General features: G+C 42.0%; 1 protein-coding gene across 1 annotated transcript in view; it reads left to right on the top strand.

The window, feature by feature from the left end:
* Positions 1-11,047: 11,047 nt before the first annotated feature.
* pudp (pseudouridine 5'-phosphatase) overlaps positions 11,048-15,703 on the top strand; it is a 41,251-nt gene continuing 36,595 nt past the window's right edge. Inside the window, exons 1-2 of the mRNA XM_072379310.1 lie at positions 11,048-11,156; positions 12,583-12,801. Of these exons, the coding sequence (XP_072235411.1) occupies positions 11,087-11,156; positions 12,583-12,801 (289 nt within the window). The 5' untranslated portion in view covers positions 11,048-11,086. The remainder of the gene's footprint in view (positions 11,157-12,582; positions 12,802-15,703) is intronic.

Raw genomic sequence — 15,703 nt, 5'->3', positions numbered from 1 at the left:
CGGTTTTCAAGTCTAATTGACCGCTCAAAGTATTTTTACACTACTAGCCAAATTAACCCTTTGACACATTCATACAGAGCATCTCAATCTATTCAATATTACCAACCACACAGTACAGAGTTTCTCTCTATCACACACATTCACACACCCTGGATGCATCAGAGGCAACTTGGGGTTCAGTGTATTGCCCAAGTACTTCGAACCACTGACATTCCAATTGGCAGACGAGCTACAGCCACCCTGTACTTTTTAAACAATATTCTAAAAGCCTAAAAGGTTAATACGAAGGAACATCTCACAAGTATTTTTGCTATAGTTGTTTTATAGCAGATCATAGGCTACAATTATTATAGAGACCATGTTTGAAGACATGAAAAGTTTTAACCTTGTTAAAATGACCATATTGTGTTATGTTTTGCCAGATATCACAGCAATCTTTGGACAATCCATATGAAAAACAATTCATACAGGCAGAGTTATATCACGAAGGAACAAATTCCATTCCATTGTGAATGAGAGTTGAAGCTGGTGACTAGAACAAGGCTACTATGAGCAACATCCATCATCCATCCATCCATTTTCTATATCCACTTAATTCAACTCAGGGTAACGGGGGGGCTGGAGCCTATCCCAGCTGTCATTAGACAGGGTACTCCCTGGACATGTCGCCAGTCCATCAGAGGGCCACACAGAGACCAACAAGACCAATAACTATCCACGCTCACTCCTAGGTTCAATTTAGAGTCACCAATTAACCTCACATGCATGTTTTTTCGGTAGTGGGAGGAAGCTGGAGTACCCAGAGAGAATCCATGTATACATGGCGATAACATGCAAACTCCACACAAAAAGGCCTCAGCCAGGATTCTAACCAGGAAGCCTCTTGCTGTGTGCTAACCACGACACCACCGTGCAGCCCCCTGGCAGGGTCTCATCGGCAAATTAATCTTAAGAGAGGGGTCAGACTAAGAGCAATTCAAAGACCTCGATGGATCATTCTGTATTATATCTGTTGGATAACATAGTCAAGTCTAGGGTTTATGATTTCTCTTAGTCTATATCCAAATGTGTGTAATGCATTAAATGCAACACCATTTTACATTGACCTATTGGTAATTTGCTCCTCTTTCTTTTCAGAATTGCTTTCAGATTTAAACATGTATAGCTGATCTAGTCCAGAGTTACATATCGTTTTTGTTTCAGATAAAGTTGTATATATGTTGAAAGTGAGCCACTGACAAGCGACGGAGATACAGGTGGCGAACAATTTGAAAAAAGGAGGTGAATGTGTCATTATGTAAGGGATTATTTTCATTTGTTAAAGTGTGTTTTCTGAGTTCAATCGTTGCCAGGAGAACTTTCAGGTCTGTGGAATCAGTCACTTGGAGAGTATTTGTTCAGTCGCAAGCCATGATAGTTTTTGTTTTGCAAAGAAATGCCATGTCTTTCACTAACTGCTCAAGGACAACACTTTGTGCCACGTACTGCTTTACTTCACTCCCCTGGGTGAACAGTATTGATCTTAGTTGCTGAATTAGCATTTCATATCACCTTTCCTCATTTAAAATGGTGATTGCTGATATCTCATCCAGGATAAATGGTTGACTGGGGAATTGCAGCTGAGGGTGATACCGATCAGCCACAGAGAGTTAACAAGCTTATCATCCAAATGTAAAAGCATTGTGTGTGTGTGTGTGTGTGTGGGTGTGTGTGTGTGTTGATTGCTTGAGGGCACTCCCTCATGTCGAAGTGTCATGGTTGGTAATCAGAGGATAAACTGGAGGAGAATTACAAATGACTGTATCATGTGTGCTTGTGACAGAGACTCCTTCAAGAGATGATCATCCTTGGCTTTTTGTCAAAACGTAAGAAGAACAAATTTATCAACAGGGTTTCGGCTGGAATAGTAATGACACAGAATGTGCTTATCGATTCCTGTCCACCAGGTCAAAGTTGATTTATTTGCCAAGCAGATCTACTGGTTGTCAATGTCATAGGGTTTTAGGTGTAAGAATGCAAAAGTTCATTGACTGTCAGATGACCCAGTACTATAATCACTGGTCATGGACAGCCAGAGCCCTTCTTGCAAATACTGAAGGCTACTCAGATGGACAAACCCTCAGGATGTGAAATGCACATTTATGAATTGTATGTTTAGAGATGTACCCTGAGCTAAGAAGAGCTACAAGAACAGGAATGAGATAGTAATGTTTTCTGCGTTTTATCAGTTCCTTCTTGTGTCTTTAAAACATAATCTGCATCTCCTGAGATTTCTTTGCATGACTTAAATTCATCTACTGGCTTGCAGCTGGTTTGCAATAACTTTCATTACTGATATCAAGTTTACTTTGTAAATGAGGATGGAAAGAGAGCGTCATAAATAGTGTAGTATTGTTAATGTTATTGATGTTATCATTATTCTATTTTATTATCTTATTGAACAGATTTGTGATGTAGTTAGGACATTTGACCTCTGCCGGAACTACGGGTTAGTGACAGACTTCCTGTGTTGTAGTCAGAGAGTTCCGGTTTCAGTTCAGCCCTGTGTTTTGATTGCTCACTTGCTCTGGTGTAGACTGAAGTCTGTCTGCACTGGAGCTAGAGCATTTGGCTGTGAATGTAACTCACCTGTTGCTGCCGTCCTCCAGTAAAGTGAGTCAAAGCGAGATATTCCTCTCAAGAGTGGTCCTTTCTTCTGCACGCAGCCACCGTAATCTCCTGTTAGCGGAGCTAACAATAGTAATGATCTGAAACTGATACTGATTATTTTGTAAGAAACCCGCTGATACTTGATATTTCATGTTGATGTTCATTATGTATCCAAGTCCTCTCTACATATATACTGTATATCTCTGCCTTGGATCTGGATCTTGGAATAGATTTTTTTTACCTATCGATCTATTGCAAATCCTATTGCAACAAAATAGAACCTAAGAAGACTGCACATTTTATATTTCAAAACAAAGCGGGAAAGTAGATGTTTTAGAACAAAATAAATTACAACGTTCCAATTTTTCTGTCTCCGCTGTAGAATGTCCACCTTAATGTGGTGAAGGGGTATGAGTATCCCCATGGTCCTGAGACCAGGGTGTTAGTCACTGGCAGGGTCCATCCATCCATCCTTTTTCTATAGTCACTTAATCCAACTCAGGGTTACGGAGGGCTTGAGCCTATCCCAGCCGTCATTGGACGAGAGGCAGGGTACACCTTGGACACGTCGCCAGTCCATCACAAGGTCACACAGAGACAAAGAGACAAACCAAACCAGTAGATGCTATGGCATTAGACCGTGGGCTACTCAGTCAAGTGATGCACTGCACCCAGGTGGTGAGGATGTCCTTCCCTGACCACCACACAGAGAGCCTGACTTTTCATCTTTTTCACTCACCTCAATATCCTCTGGTTCTGGGATTTCCTTGGCTAAAATAGCATAACCCCAGTCTGGACTGGGTCACTGGGCAAGTTATCAGATGGGGTTATGGCTGTTTTAGTTCCAAACCTGTTCTTGGTTGTACTAAGATCCAGAAGCCCCAGTCCGTTCCTGAGCTTGGGGTCCCAGTCCTGGAAGATCTAGACCTATCCCAGGTCCCAAGCTGTTATCACGATCTGAAAGAGATTTTAGCTCGCGCTTTGTCTCTCCCTCCTCATCGTCCCTACGATTGTGGCATAGATTTACAACCCGGCTCATCTCCTCCTAGAGGCACACTTTATTCCCTGTCAGGTCCGGAGTTAAAAGCCATGAAAGACTACATAGATTCCTCCCTGGCTTCGGGCATCATTTGGCCATCACCGTCTGCGGCCGGAACTGGCTTATTTTTCATGGGAAAGAAGGATGGATCTCTCCGGCCATGCATAGACTACAGAGGACAACATCACCGTCAAGAACAGGTATCCCCTCCCTCTCATGTCGAGTGCATTTGAACTTTTAGAAGGAGCTAAGGTTTTTACTAAATTAGACCTCAGGAATGCCTTTCGCTTAGTCAGGACTAGGGAGGGGGATGAGTGAAAAACTGCCTTTAACACACCCACAGGACATTATGAGTATCTTGTTATGCCTTTTGGACTTACTAATGCTCCAGCAGTTTTTCAGACCTTCATCAACGATGTGCTCAGAGATATGATCAATGAATATGTTTGTTTATCTTTGCTTATATTTTGATTTTCTCGCAAGACATGATGAATGCTTCTCACATTCATCATGTCCAGTCTGTCCTCCAGTGGCTGCTGGAGAATAATCTCTTTGTCAAAGCTGAAAAATGTGAGTTTCATGTGTCCTTTTTGGGGTTTTCTGTGGCAAAGGGTGAAGTGCACATGGAACCTGAAAAGGTTAGTTGCTGAATGGCCTCTCCCAACTAACCACAAGCAGATCCAGCGGTTCTTGGGATTTGCAAACTTTTATCGTCGCTTTATCAGAGGATTCAGCACAGTGGCAGCCCCGCTTCACACACTTACCTCTTCCAAGGTTTGGTTTGTCTGGACCCCAGAGGCCGAGAGGGCGTTCCAGGACCTCAAGCTCTATTTTACCTCTGCTCCATTCTCGTCCTTCCCGACCCCATGCAGCAGTTTGTGGTGGAGGTGGATGCCTCCAACATGGGTGTAGGTGTGGTGCTCTCCTCCAAAGACAATAAATTACACCCCTGTGCTTTTCTCTCCCATAAACTGTCACAGGCAGAGATGAACTATCCGGTGGGAGAACGTGAACTTCTCACCATTAAGGTGGCCTTAGAGGAGTGGCGACACTGGCTAGAGGGGGCTGAAGTGCCTTTTGTGGTATGGACTGATCACAAGAATTTGGAATATCTGAGATCCGCTAAGAGATTAAACTCACGTCAGGCTAGATGGAACCTGTACTTTAACCATTTTAACTTTCATCTCTCCTACAGACCAGGTTCCGAGAATCTCAAACCAGATGCTCTCTCTCGGATATTTGACCAGAGTGTGGCTACTAGAGGTCCAGGGCCTATTGTCCCAGAATTCTGTATGGTGGGAGCCATGACTTGGGAGATTGCATCCTGGGTTAAACAGACTCTTGTTGGGGTTCAAATTCTAGAAGCCTGTCCTCCGGAAAGAATGTCCATTCCCCCCCATCTTCAAGGTCAGGTTAATCATTGAGGCCATGCTTCAAGTTTTTCCTGCCATACGAAGTCAGGAGGACTGTTTTTATTATATCCCAGAGGTTCTGGTGGCCTGCCATAGAGAAAGAGGTGGGAAGGTATGTGGCCACATGTGATAGTTGTGCTCGTTGCAAAGTCTCTAGGACACATCCTGCTGGTGTTCTGCATCCTCTTCCCCTACCCACTAGACCCTGGGCTGACATTTCCTTGGACTTTGTTACCGGTCTCCCTTCATCTGATGGTAGTACCACTATACACCGCTTTTCGAAAATGGTTCACTTTGTTCCTTTGCCAAAGTTACCTTCCGCTAGAGAGACTGCTGAGGCCTTGCTTAATCATGTGGTCATGGTTTCCGAGAAGTATTGTCGCTGATCAAGGTCCCCAGTTCATCTCCCGGTTCTGGACAACCTTCTGCTCGCTGACTGGAGCCCAAGTGACCCTATCGTCGTGGTATCATCGACAATATAACGGCCAGACAGAGAGACTTAACCAGGAACTGCTTACAGGTTTGAGGGTTTTGGCTGCGCAAAGCTCTAAATCATGGAGTAGAGGCAGACGGTTCTGGGTTCGGGCTCGTCAAAATCTCCTGAAACTGTCTGGCCACAACAAGTCGGCTGCTGACCGCAGGCGAGTATCCACTCCCTCTCTCCAGGCGGGACAGAGGGTTTGGCTTTCTACACAAAAACTCAACCTACGTGGAGTGTCACGGAAGCTCGCACTTCGCTTTGTTGGACCGTTCCCCATTTCTAAGATTATCAATCCTGTGTCGGTCAGGCTGAAATTCCCCAAAACCATGAGGGTTCACCCCACATTCCATGTTAGCTGTGTTAAGCCTGCTTTGGAGAGCGACCTCGTCCCACGCTCAAGGCCTCCTCCTCCTCCTCACATCATTGATGGGGGTCCTGTCTACACGGTCCGACACCTGTTGGACATTTGGCAGTCACTTCCTGTCACAGTCTTATTGTCATCAACCTAATCAACCTAGTTCAGAGCGTGATAAGAGGTACCACTCTCTAGAAATCTTAAGTCATATTTATCATATAATCCTGATGGTCAGCAGTGGCTCTTTAACACACAAAGAATTAGTCTTATATTTCCATAAGGTTTGTTGACATGTACAAAACTCTTCAGTTTCTACGTGTTTCATATTGGCAATATGAAGAGGAACCACAAAAACTTCTCATTACTGTGTAAATAACACGATGTTTAACTTGTTCTATGAAACCAAATGAGGCAAAAACAAACAACATGAACATTCTTAGACTGATGCTGGAAAAACTCAACCATTTGTTACTTCTAGACTGGACTAATTGGTAACTATTTGAAAGTCCCAGTAACTCTCAGAAAAGCTTCCAGTGAATTGCCAAGTGAGATCATCAATCATATTAGTTGCTCTTTAACTACTCTCCAAACAAAAAATATCCTTTAAAATCCTGTATGTATAAGGCCATTTTACCGTGTTCCATTGCATTAAAAACATCTAATATCATCATATTTTCCTAATAGCCCCTGCTCTCAAACTGCAGGCTCAAGATGACATTTTTTGCTTCCTAATTAAATAAGCTTTTCAAGTGCTGTGAGTCTCGACTTCACAGCTATCAGAAAGCCTGCAACTCAAACGATGATTAAAGTACAGCACTCACCCACATTCGGTGTAAGTCAGCAATCTCCTCCCAGAAATGGGCCTTTCTGTAATTTTTGCCTGACACAACTTACAATAGTGATATACGCAATTTAGTCTCAGCAAAAACCAGGATGTTGTTGGTGGGTTCTGTGTTGGATGATGTAGCAGCAAAGTCTGCAGTGCATTCTGACACCTGCATTCTTCAGCTGTCGTCCACCTTTGTCATGTCAACATTTGGCACACATACTGATGTCAAACCCAAGAGATATTGTAAAAAATAAAGCATCTACTAACTAAATGCAAGGTTCACAGTCTTTTTGCACCTGCTTGCAGCTTGCAGAGCTGCCCCGGTTTCTTTGAGCAGGTCAAAGAGCAGCTGAGAATGGAGCCAGCACAGGCCTCTCCACTGATTAAGACTGAAGCTGTTCCAACCGTTCACCCAGGAAACACACGCATATCAATCATTCCGTAGGTTTACTTTTCTAATATCTTCTCTCTTTGTCCCACTCCTGTTGGAGAAGATGAACCCTTTCGTCATTTTTTGGGGTTTTAAATACAGCAACTTTGCCATCAGAATTCACAGAATTCTGCCTTTTCCATCCAAAATAAGATATTTTATGACTCTAAATGATCATAAACTGCTAAACTAAAGAGTTCTAATCGGTTTACATTTATTTAACATCACATGAAACAATATCATCTTAGAACTGTATTCTGGTGCAGAAGTCATTGCATAGTTGGGAGCCTCTGCTGGAGCTTGGTCCTGCCTGGTCGATGCAGATCTCTGTAGTTTATTCAGCAGTACTATAAAAGTATAAATACAAGTCTGGATTGGGCTATATTGAATTGCCTGCTGAGGTGTACAGCCAACACCAAGTCTGTCAGTGTAGAAAGGCAGTGTGCTACTTTCAACTCTAACTCAAGAAAAAGAAAGTTTCTCAACACAGCAGTTCTGTTCAGCTCTGCAGCTCTGCAGCTGAACCCCACAAACTCAACGGACAGGTAAAAGTCACAGCCTGGCCAAATGCTCACTTCTAAAATGAAGGTTCTGTGAGTGAGCGGTGTCACGTGGACAGTTCTCACATGCCGCCACTTCAGATCATCTCTACAACATGTCAGGAATTCAGTGATTAACACAATCAACATATGTCCTAACTTTCTCAAAGTAGTAATGTTTTAGTTTAGCTTCTGATTATATGTGATTATATCGTAAACTATGTGTCATCCATCATCTGCTAAATTAACTGTACTTGTGTAGCACTTTTATAGTCCAGCTGACCATTCAAAGCGCTTTTACACTTCATGCCACATTCACCCACACACTCATACAGCACGTCTTAGTTCAGGGAGCTACACGGTGCTTCATCTCTGGACGCATTGCTAGGCAACATAGGGTTCAGTGTCTTGCCCAAGGATGCTTGGAGTTGAACCACTGCCCCTCAATTGGCAGGTGACTTGGCAGCTGCCCCAAAACAATGACTTTTAATGCCTGAATGTTGTTCTGAGATCAGAATAATGTTTGTGTAGATCTCTTTCATAATAATGATGCAGCATTCATAGAGCTTGAGCGACGACTCACCTAACTATGACAGTGTTTCTGCAGCAGTCCCACTCCAGAGAGTGTTTCTGGCTGTGACTTCACCGCTACACTATTTATATCTACAGACACACGGTTTCAGTCAGAGAGCAAAGTGTCGCTCCAGGCTAGCTTCACAGCAGCCTCCTGCTGCTTCTTCCAGACTGTCATCTTTGTGTTGTTGTGTTGATCTGTGGTATTAGAGACATCTTCAGACTTATCCTCTTTTCCTGTGTGGTTTCTTCTGCACTCGCGATCTTATTGCAAGAAGAAGTCTTGTCAGAGCTGGCATGATACAAATAAACACAAACCTTCAATCAGTACATCACAATCTTCTTTAGTGCTCCTCCGTTCAGCATTATTCCTGCTCCGACTTAGTGTCCGAGCTCACAGTGAGTCTCACCAGACTCTCAAACTATGCAGTTTGGTACAAACCACAACACAACAAATATCAACAGCTTCATTTCATTCTGATCATTGCTCTTACAGATCTTGAATACAGAAGTTCATTAGATTATGTGTGTTACAGAATGCTTTCATTTCCTTTACATCGCTTTCTCACTGAGAGGACAAGCTTTCCCTTTAATTCAGAGAGGAACAGCAGTGCTGGCTGGTAACAATGTAGCAAACAGCCATTTGTCAGTAACTTTCAACCATCCTCCGCAACCTCTAATTCTTTGGATATATGAAATGCAAGATACAGTTTAAGAAAGATGTTTGTTCTTTTATCATGTTAACAAGCAATGTATCAGAGACACGTCAGAAGAAAAACACTTAATCCTTCCTAAAGGGAAATTATATAAGAATGGCCTTAAAGCTGAGTAGAGAAGTGTTAGGATTGTTTCTGCAGCTCCTTCCTCCTCCTTTTTCTCCATTCTGTTCCTGCTCTGCATCCTAGTCGTCTCCTCTTGAACTCTTTCAAAAGCTCAGGTAGCTGTTCTGACAGGTTAACAACTTTTCTGTTGCCATGGTTGCGCATCATAACAGATTAAATTCCCAGAGTTCCCAGCAGAAGTCCGTCCAGCAGCTCAGCATCCGAACCGGTGCAGTAATCTATGTTTTTACTGAAAACAGCTCAGTAGAAAATCTCAAGAACATGGAAATGAAGTGATTTCACAGAAGGTTTGGAGGTGTCACATTCGAGGTGATAACTTATGAAGTTGTTGTGATGTCATTTCACATTCCAGGTGTGCAGACAACACATCTGTAACAGCAATAATAAACATTCTATAAGAGTCTGGGGAAATATGCCACTGACATGAATTGTGGGAAATAAAGAATCATTACTTTCAACTGCACATTAATTCTTTTGTTTCCGTTGTAAAAAGTAGTTGTTGCTGGGTGAACCTTGCTTCACACGGCGTATAAAGATGGATGCCACTTTTTCCTCTCACTGTGCTGATCATGTGTGGACACAGATTAAAAAGGCACATTTTTGAGCCCAGAGGACGGTCTTCATCAGGGCTTGGCAGACCATCATCAGGACCATTAGAGCACCCAGATGCTGGAAGCTGCTGGTGCAAGATGGCAGCTTGCAGTTTTTGGATATTTGGCTCAGCATTCTGGAAATATCAGAGTCTGGAATCTGACATCTGAAAATTTAAAGAGAGCATTTTGAACCCAAATACAGAAACAAAGAGCAATTAGCCCTGTGAAGAAATGTAGTGGGGTAATAGCATCCTTACAGAGAGATGGCATTGTCAGTATGTGTTGTAATTCAAGCTCCTCTGTTCTACTACTTTCTGGGGTACAATCACAGAATGAATCTAAACTTTATTAAAGTACGTATATGTATTTATCTTTAAATAGGCGTCCCTGGAGTCCAGTTTCTTTACTTGTTTTTCTTGCCCCATCCTGTTTCTTTCCCTCCTTCAGGCTCTCTTATCTTCCAGGTATCAATAACCCCTGTGGATACTCATCTGCCTGACCACTGCATCTGAGCTCCCCATTACCTCTAAACATAAAGCCAGATATCATCCCAACTGTACTGCACTGCACTGAATCCATATTAATTCTTGACACTGAAACCAAATTGAAAGTGATTATCATGAATGATGGGGGAAAAAATCAACCAAATATATATCTTCATTAATACATTAATTCACTAGGTTTTAAATATTTTGTTCTATTTTGTCATGATTTGCTACAAAGTGTAATTTACACTGCTTATGTTACTAATTTGAGTATCAGCATCAGCTTCACATCTCATACCAGGTCCATATTATAATCTACAGTTTATGTGTACAATAAATTACCAGAAAATAAAAAAAATAAATCAATAAAACACACGTGTTGTTGTGTAGATCTCACACAAGTAGACACTTCAGAGAAGAACAACAGAAAAGCTAGAAAACAGTAGCAGGGGAATGGAGGAATTTCGCACTTCACATCGTTGATAATGTGCATTTGAAAAAGTGAATAAAAACAACCAATATAAATATATTATATCCAATAATATATAAAACTGTTGATAGAAGACACAAAACTTTTCAGAACCTTAAAAAAACACACTGAAATGTACTCATGTGTACTTCACTTCCCACAAGCCACTGCGACAGGTCGATTAAAGCGTATCCCTGGGCAAACTGAAGCTAATTTCAAAGCATTACGTTTCTTCTATTGCTGGATTGCATTAACTGACTCTGATAAACAACTGTGTCATTTCGAAAGCTGCCGTTATTAGCATTTTTATTGTGTAATTTGTGCTTCCGTGTTAGTTTTTTGCGCCCTGCTGCCATATATTTGTCGCGGAAGCACACTCATGTGTGAAACATGTCTGTGTCAAACAGCAGCTGCAAACCTGTGAGCCATGTTATCTTCGACATGGATGGATTATTACTGGGTATTGAAACATATCTACAATTGTAATTCTTATGGTTTTGTTTAATTTATTAGTCGCATCTATGCTAGAACAGAAACTCACTAATTCCGTTCGTTTTCATAATGGTATAACAAACCTCATAGGAAAAATAGGTGTTCATTATGTTTTTTAAAGCTTTATGAGATAGCGCATCATATCAAACATCTTTAACAAAAAGATTGATGCTTTATCATTTTTTTGTGAATCCGGCTTACATTTCAATGATCTATCATCACTGCAAATTGTAAATATCAACGTTTACTATTCTTATGACTGTGAGGTAACTAACGTAAAGTCACCAACCGACGCTGACCCAGTTTCAACAGTGGAGAATTTACTGACAAATTAAACTTCTTGTTAATATAGACAAATGCCGAATTGAAGGGATGGCATCTACTGGTCATGTTATAATAATAGTATTAAACCATATATTATGAGGCTTGCGTATGAACCGCTTAGCTCGGCGGATGAATGAGTTTTTAAAGTTATGTTTGGCGTGAAGGAAACGTTCCTTTTAAGGACTATCAGTGGAAGGTTGGGGCTCTACTGTAAGGTGACCAGACTTCTGAAATGAAAATCGGGGACATTTTCATTGCAGTGGTGAAAAATCATAAAATAGCATCATTATGAAATAAAAAACGGGGACAAGTACTTTTTCATGTATCTTAACCAGCTTTTATTACACAAAAGGTGGAAATCAAAAAAATGAGTGACATTACAGTTATCTCCACATTCATCCACCTCCACCTCAGGAGCCTGGGTACGATAAGAGCAGAGGAGAACATGAGAAAAACATGTCATCACCTGGTAATCTCATGCTAATGTTAACGTTACAGCTTCACTAATGAAGGATATGAAAACAGTGCCATAATATTAACGTTCACTGACTTTTGTAACCTGAGGTTAGGTCTTTAATTCAGAAAAACAATCATCCTTACTTTAATGTTACATCACTTCACACACACTCACAGCCAAGTCTACTGCCAGTTCACACAAAATAAATAAGTTAATACACACCATAACATTTTCTTTCCCTTTTGCCGCCTCTAGATTGCTGTTGTTGACGCTGCTGCGTCTCCACGTCATATGACGCCGTCTATGGCGATGCGTTAAATGGCTACCGTAATAACTGGTATTACTTTGAGTCTGCGCGCATTTCCCCAGTTCAGTGTCAAAATCGGGGACATTTTCGGGGACAGCTTTGACCGGGGACAGGTCATCCAAAACAGGGATTGTCCCCAGAAATTGGGGATGTCTGGTCACCTTACTCTATTGTCATGTACATCTGACTCTTTTATTTCTGATCACAGGAAACTGAACATTTCCCCGTATTCAGTTTGAATGCTAAAATACCAAAAACCCCAACATTAAAAATGTGATCATGACTTATTTCTATATTTCATTTTAGACACAGAGCGACTTTACACCGTGTCCTTCCAGGAAATATGTGACCGCTTCGGAAAGCAGTATACATGGGACGTGAAGTCATCGGTAATGGGTAAAAAGGCCCTGGATGCTGCCCAGGTTATTCGGGATGCTCTGGAGCTTCCCATGACGGCTGAGGAACTCCTCGCTGAAAGCAGGCAAATACAAGAAAGGATCTTTCCCTCTGCCAAACTCATGCCAGGTATCACTTATTTACCACTCACTCTGCATGTTCACTGCAGGACATCTTTTAGACCTTTCACTACTACTACAATCACTGACCAAGTTGGTAACCTTGGAGTGTTGATAGACTCAGATCTGACTTTCAGCAGCCACATCAAAGCTGTCACCAAGGCAGCTTTTTACCAACTCAGAAACATCAACAGAATTAAAGGTTTTCTCTCCCAAAAAGACCAGGAGAAACTCATCCATGCATTCATCTCCAGTAGACTCCATTACTGTAACGGTCTTTTAACTGGACTTCCCAAAAAGAGCTTTAAACATCTGCAGTTCATCCAGAACGCTGCTGCTGGAGTTTTAACCAGGACTAAGAGATCTGAACACATCACACCAGTTTTAAAATCTTTACTCTGGCTTCCAGTCAGTCACAGAACAGATTTTAAAAGCCTGCTGATGGTTTACAAATCCCAGAATCTGTGATATGTTCAGAGAATATAAACCCAGCAGAGCTCATAGATCCAAGGACTCGGGTCAGCTGGTCCAGTCCAGAGTCCAGACTAAACCTGGAGAAGCAGCATTTAGCTGTTATGCTGCAAACAAGTGGAACAAACTGCCAGAGGAGATTAAAGTGTCACCAAATGTAGACATTTTTAAATCCAGGTTAACAACATTTCTTTTCTCATGTGTCTTTGCATGAAATCTGCACAACATATTTTAATTTATCTAGACTGTTGCTTGTTTTCATTTTAATTATTTTATTTCCTTCTATTTATATCTTTTACATATTTTTAATGCTTCTTCCGCTCCCCCTCCCTATGTAAAGCACTTTGAATTGTTTTGTGCATGAAATGTGCAATACAAAAAAATTTGACTTGACTACAGAGTACATGAACACAGATAATAAACTCAGATGAAGAGTTTCCCATCATTAGCTTTTATGAAGGCTGAGGAGTACTGCGTCTTTTGCTTGATTATATGTGTACAACTCTTAGGCTGTGTGTGATAATAATTGACAATCATTTCCTCTGATAATCAACTAAAATAATTACCAATAGTGAGCTCAGGTCCATCTTTTATGAGACAGTTAAGGGTCCGTCATCATTTCTGAGTGAGGATTCTTCTAATCCAGTCGTCTGCTGTAAACTCATGTTATAAGTAGTCAATCAACCATAAACTGGAGCTATTAATAATATAATAATATTAATAAACTATTAATATCAGTGTGAATATCATTAATCAAAAGCATATTTGCCTCATATGAACGGTGACTGGGCAGCAATCTCTTATGAGATAATTCTTTGACTGAAGCCTGGATTTCATTCAGAGTATCATGTCATCATTAACCCTTTATTTGGAGCGTATCATTTGTGCTGCTGATGCAACTGAACAAAGAGAACATCATGATTGTCAGTGGGCTAAGCAGAACCATTAGTATTCTTCCTCCTACTTCCTCCAACTGTTGTACTGTTGGAGCAGCTAACTGAGCTTTCCAAAGCCCATGTGATTCCTGAAAAAATACCCCAAATCAAGAGGAGTCGAAAAGGAGACGTCTAGGATGCAGAGCAGGAATACAGTGGGGAAAAGGGAGAAGGAAGTTAAAACCATTTCTTTCCTTGGTCATCATGGAAAAGTGTGAGATCATTGGTGGATAAAATGGATGAGCTTGGAGCCCTGATGAGGACACAGCAGCACATATCAGGAAGAGACCTGGCTGCAGGAACAACTCTAACAGCTCTCTGCTGAGCTTTAAGACTATCCGGACTGACAGAGACTGCAGACAGAGGTAACAGTAAAGGAGGAGGATCACAGAGCTGGTTAACAACAGATGGTGGAATCCTTGACCTGGCTGCAGGAACAACTCTAACAGCTCTTTGCTCAGCTTTAAGACTATCCGGGCAGACAGAGACTGCAGACAGAGCGCTAACAGTAAAGGAGGAGGATAACAGAGCTGGTTAACAACAGATGGTGTAATCCTGGACCTGGCTGCAGGAACAACTCTAACAGCTCTCTGCTCAGCTTTAAGACTATCCGGGCAGACAGAGACTGCAGACAGAGCGGTAACAGTGAAGGAGGAGGATCACAGAGCTGGTTAACAACAGATGGTGTAATCCCTGACCTGGCTGCAGGAACAACTCTAACAGTTCTCTCCTCAGCTTTAAGACTATCCGGACTGACAGAGACTGCAGAGAGAGCGGTAACAGTAAAGGAGGAGGATCACAGAGCTGGTTAACAACAGATGGTGTAATCCTGGACCTGGCTGCAGGAACAACTCTAAAAGCTCTTTGCTCAGCTTTAAGACTATCCGGGCAGACAAAGACTGCAGACAGAGCGCTAACAGTAAAGGAGGAGGATCACAGAGCTGGTTAACAACACATGATGTAATCCTGGACCTGGCTGCAGGAACAACTGGAACAGCTCTTTGCTCAGCTTTAAGACTATCCGGGCAGACAGAGACTGCAGACAGAGCAGTAACAGTAAAGGAGGAGGAATGCAGAGCTGGTTAACAACAGATGGTGTAATCCTGGACGTGGCTGCAGGAACAACTCTAACAGCTCTTTGCTCAGCTTTAAGACTATCCGGGCAGACAGAGACTGCAGACAGAGCGCTAACAGTAAAGGTCACAGAGCTGGTTAACAACAGATGGTGTAATCCTGGACCTGGCTGCAGAAACAACTCTAACAGCTCTCTTCTCAGCTTTAAGACTATCCGGACTGACAGAGACTGCAGACAGAGAGGTAACAGTAAAGGAGGAGGATTACAGAGCTGGTTAACAACAGATGGTGGAATCCTGGACCTGGCTGCAGGAACAACTCTAACAGCTCTCTGCTCAGCTTTAAGACTATCCGGGCAGACAGAGGCTGCAGACAGAGCGCTAACAGTAAAGGAGGAGGATCACAGAGCTGGTTAACAACAGATGGTGTAAT

This window comes from Leuresthes tenuis, unplaced genomic scaffold (genome assembly GCF_036924035.1).
Source record: "Leuresthes tenuis unplaced genomic scaffold, fLeuTen1.0.hap1 SCAF_1, whole genome shotgun sequence".
Classification (NCBI taxonomy): domain Eukaryota; kingdom Metazoa; phylum Chordata; class Actinopteri; order Atheriniformes; family Atherinopsidae; genus Leuresthes; species Leuresthes tenuis.
The sequence above is the reverse complement of the archived record's forward strand: the minus strand, read 5'-3'. Positions and strand labels throughout refer to the sequence as shown.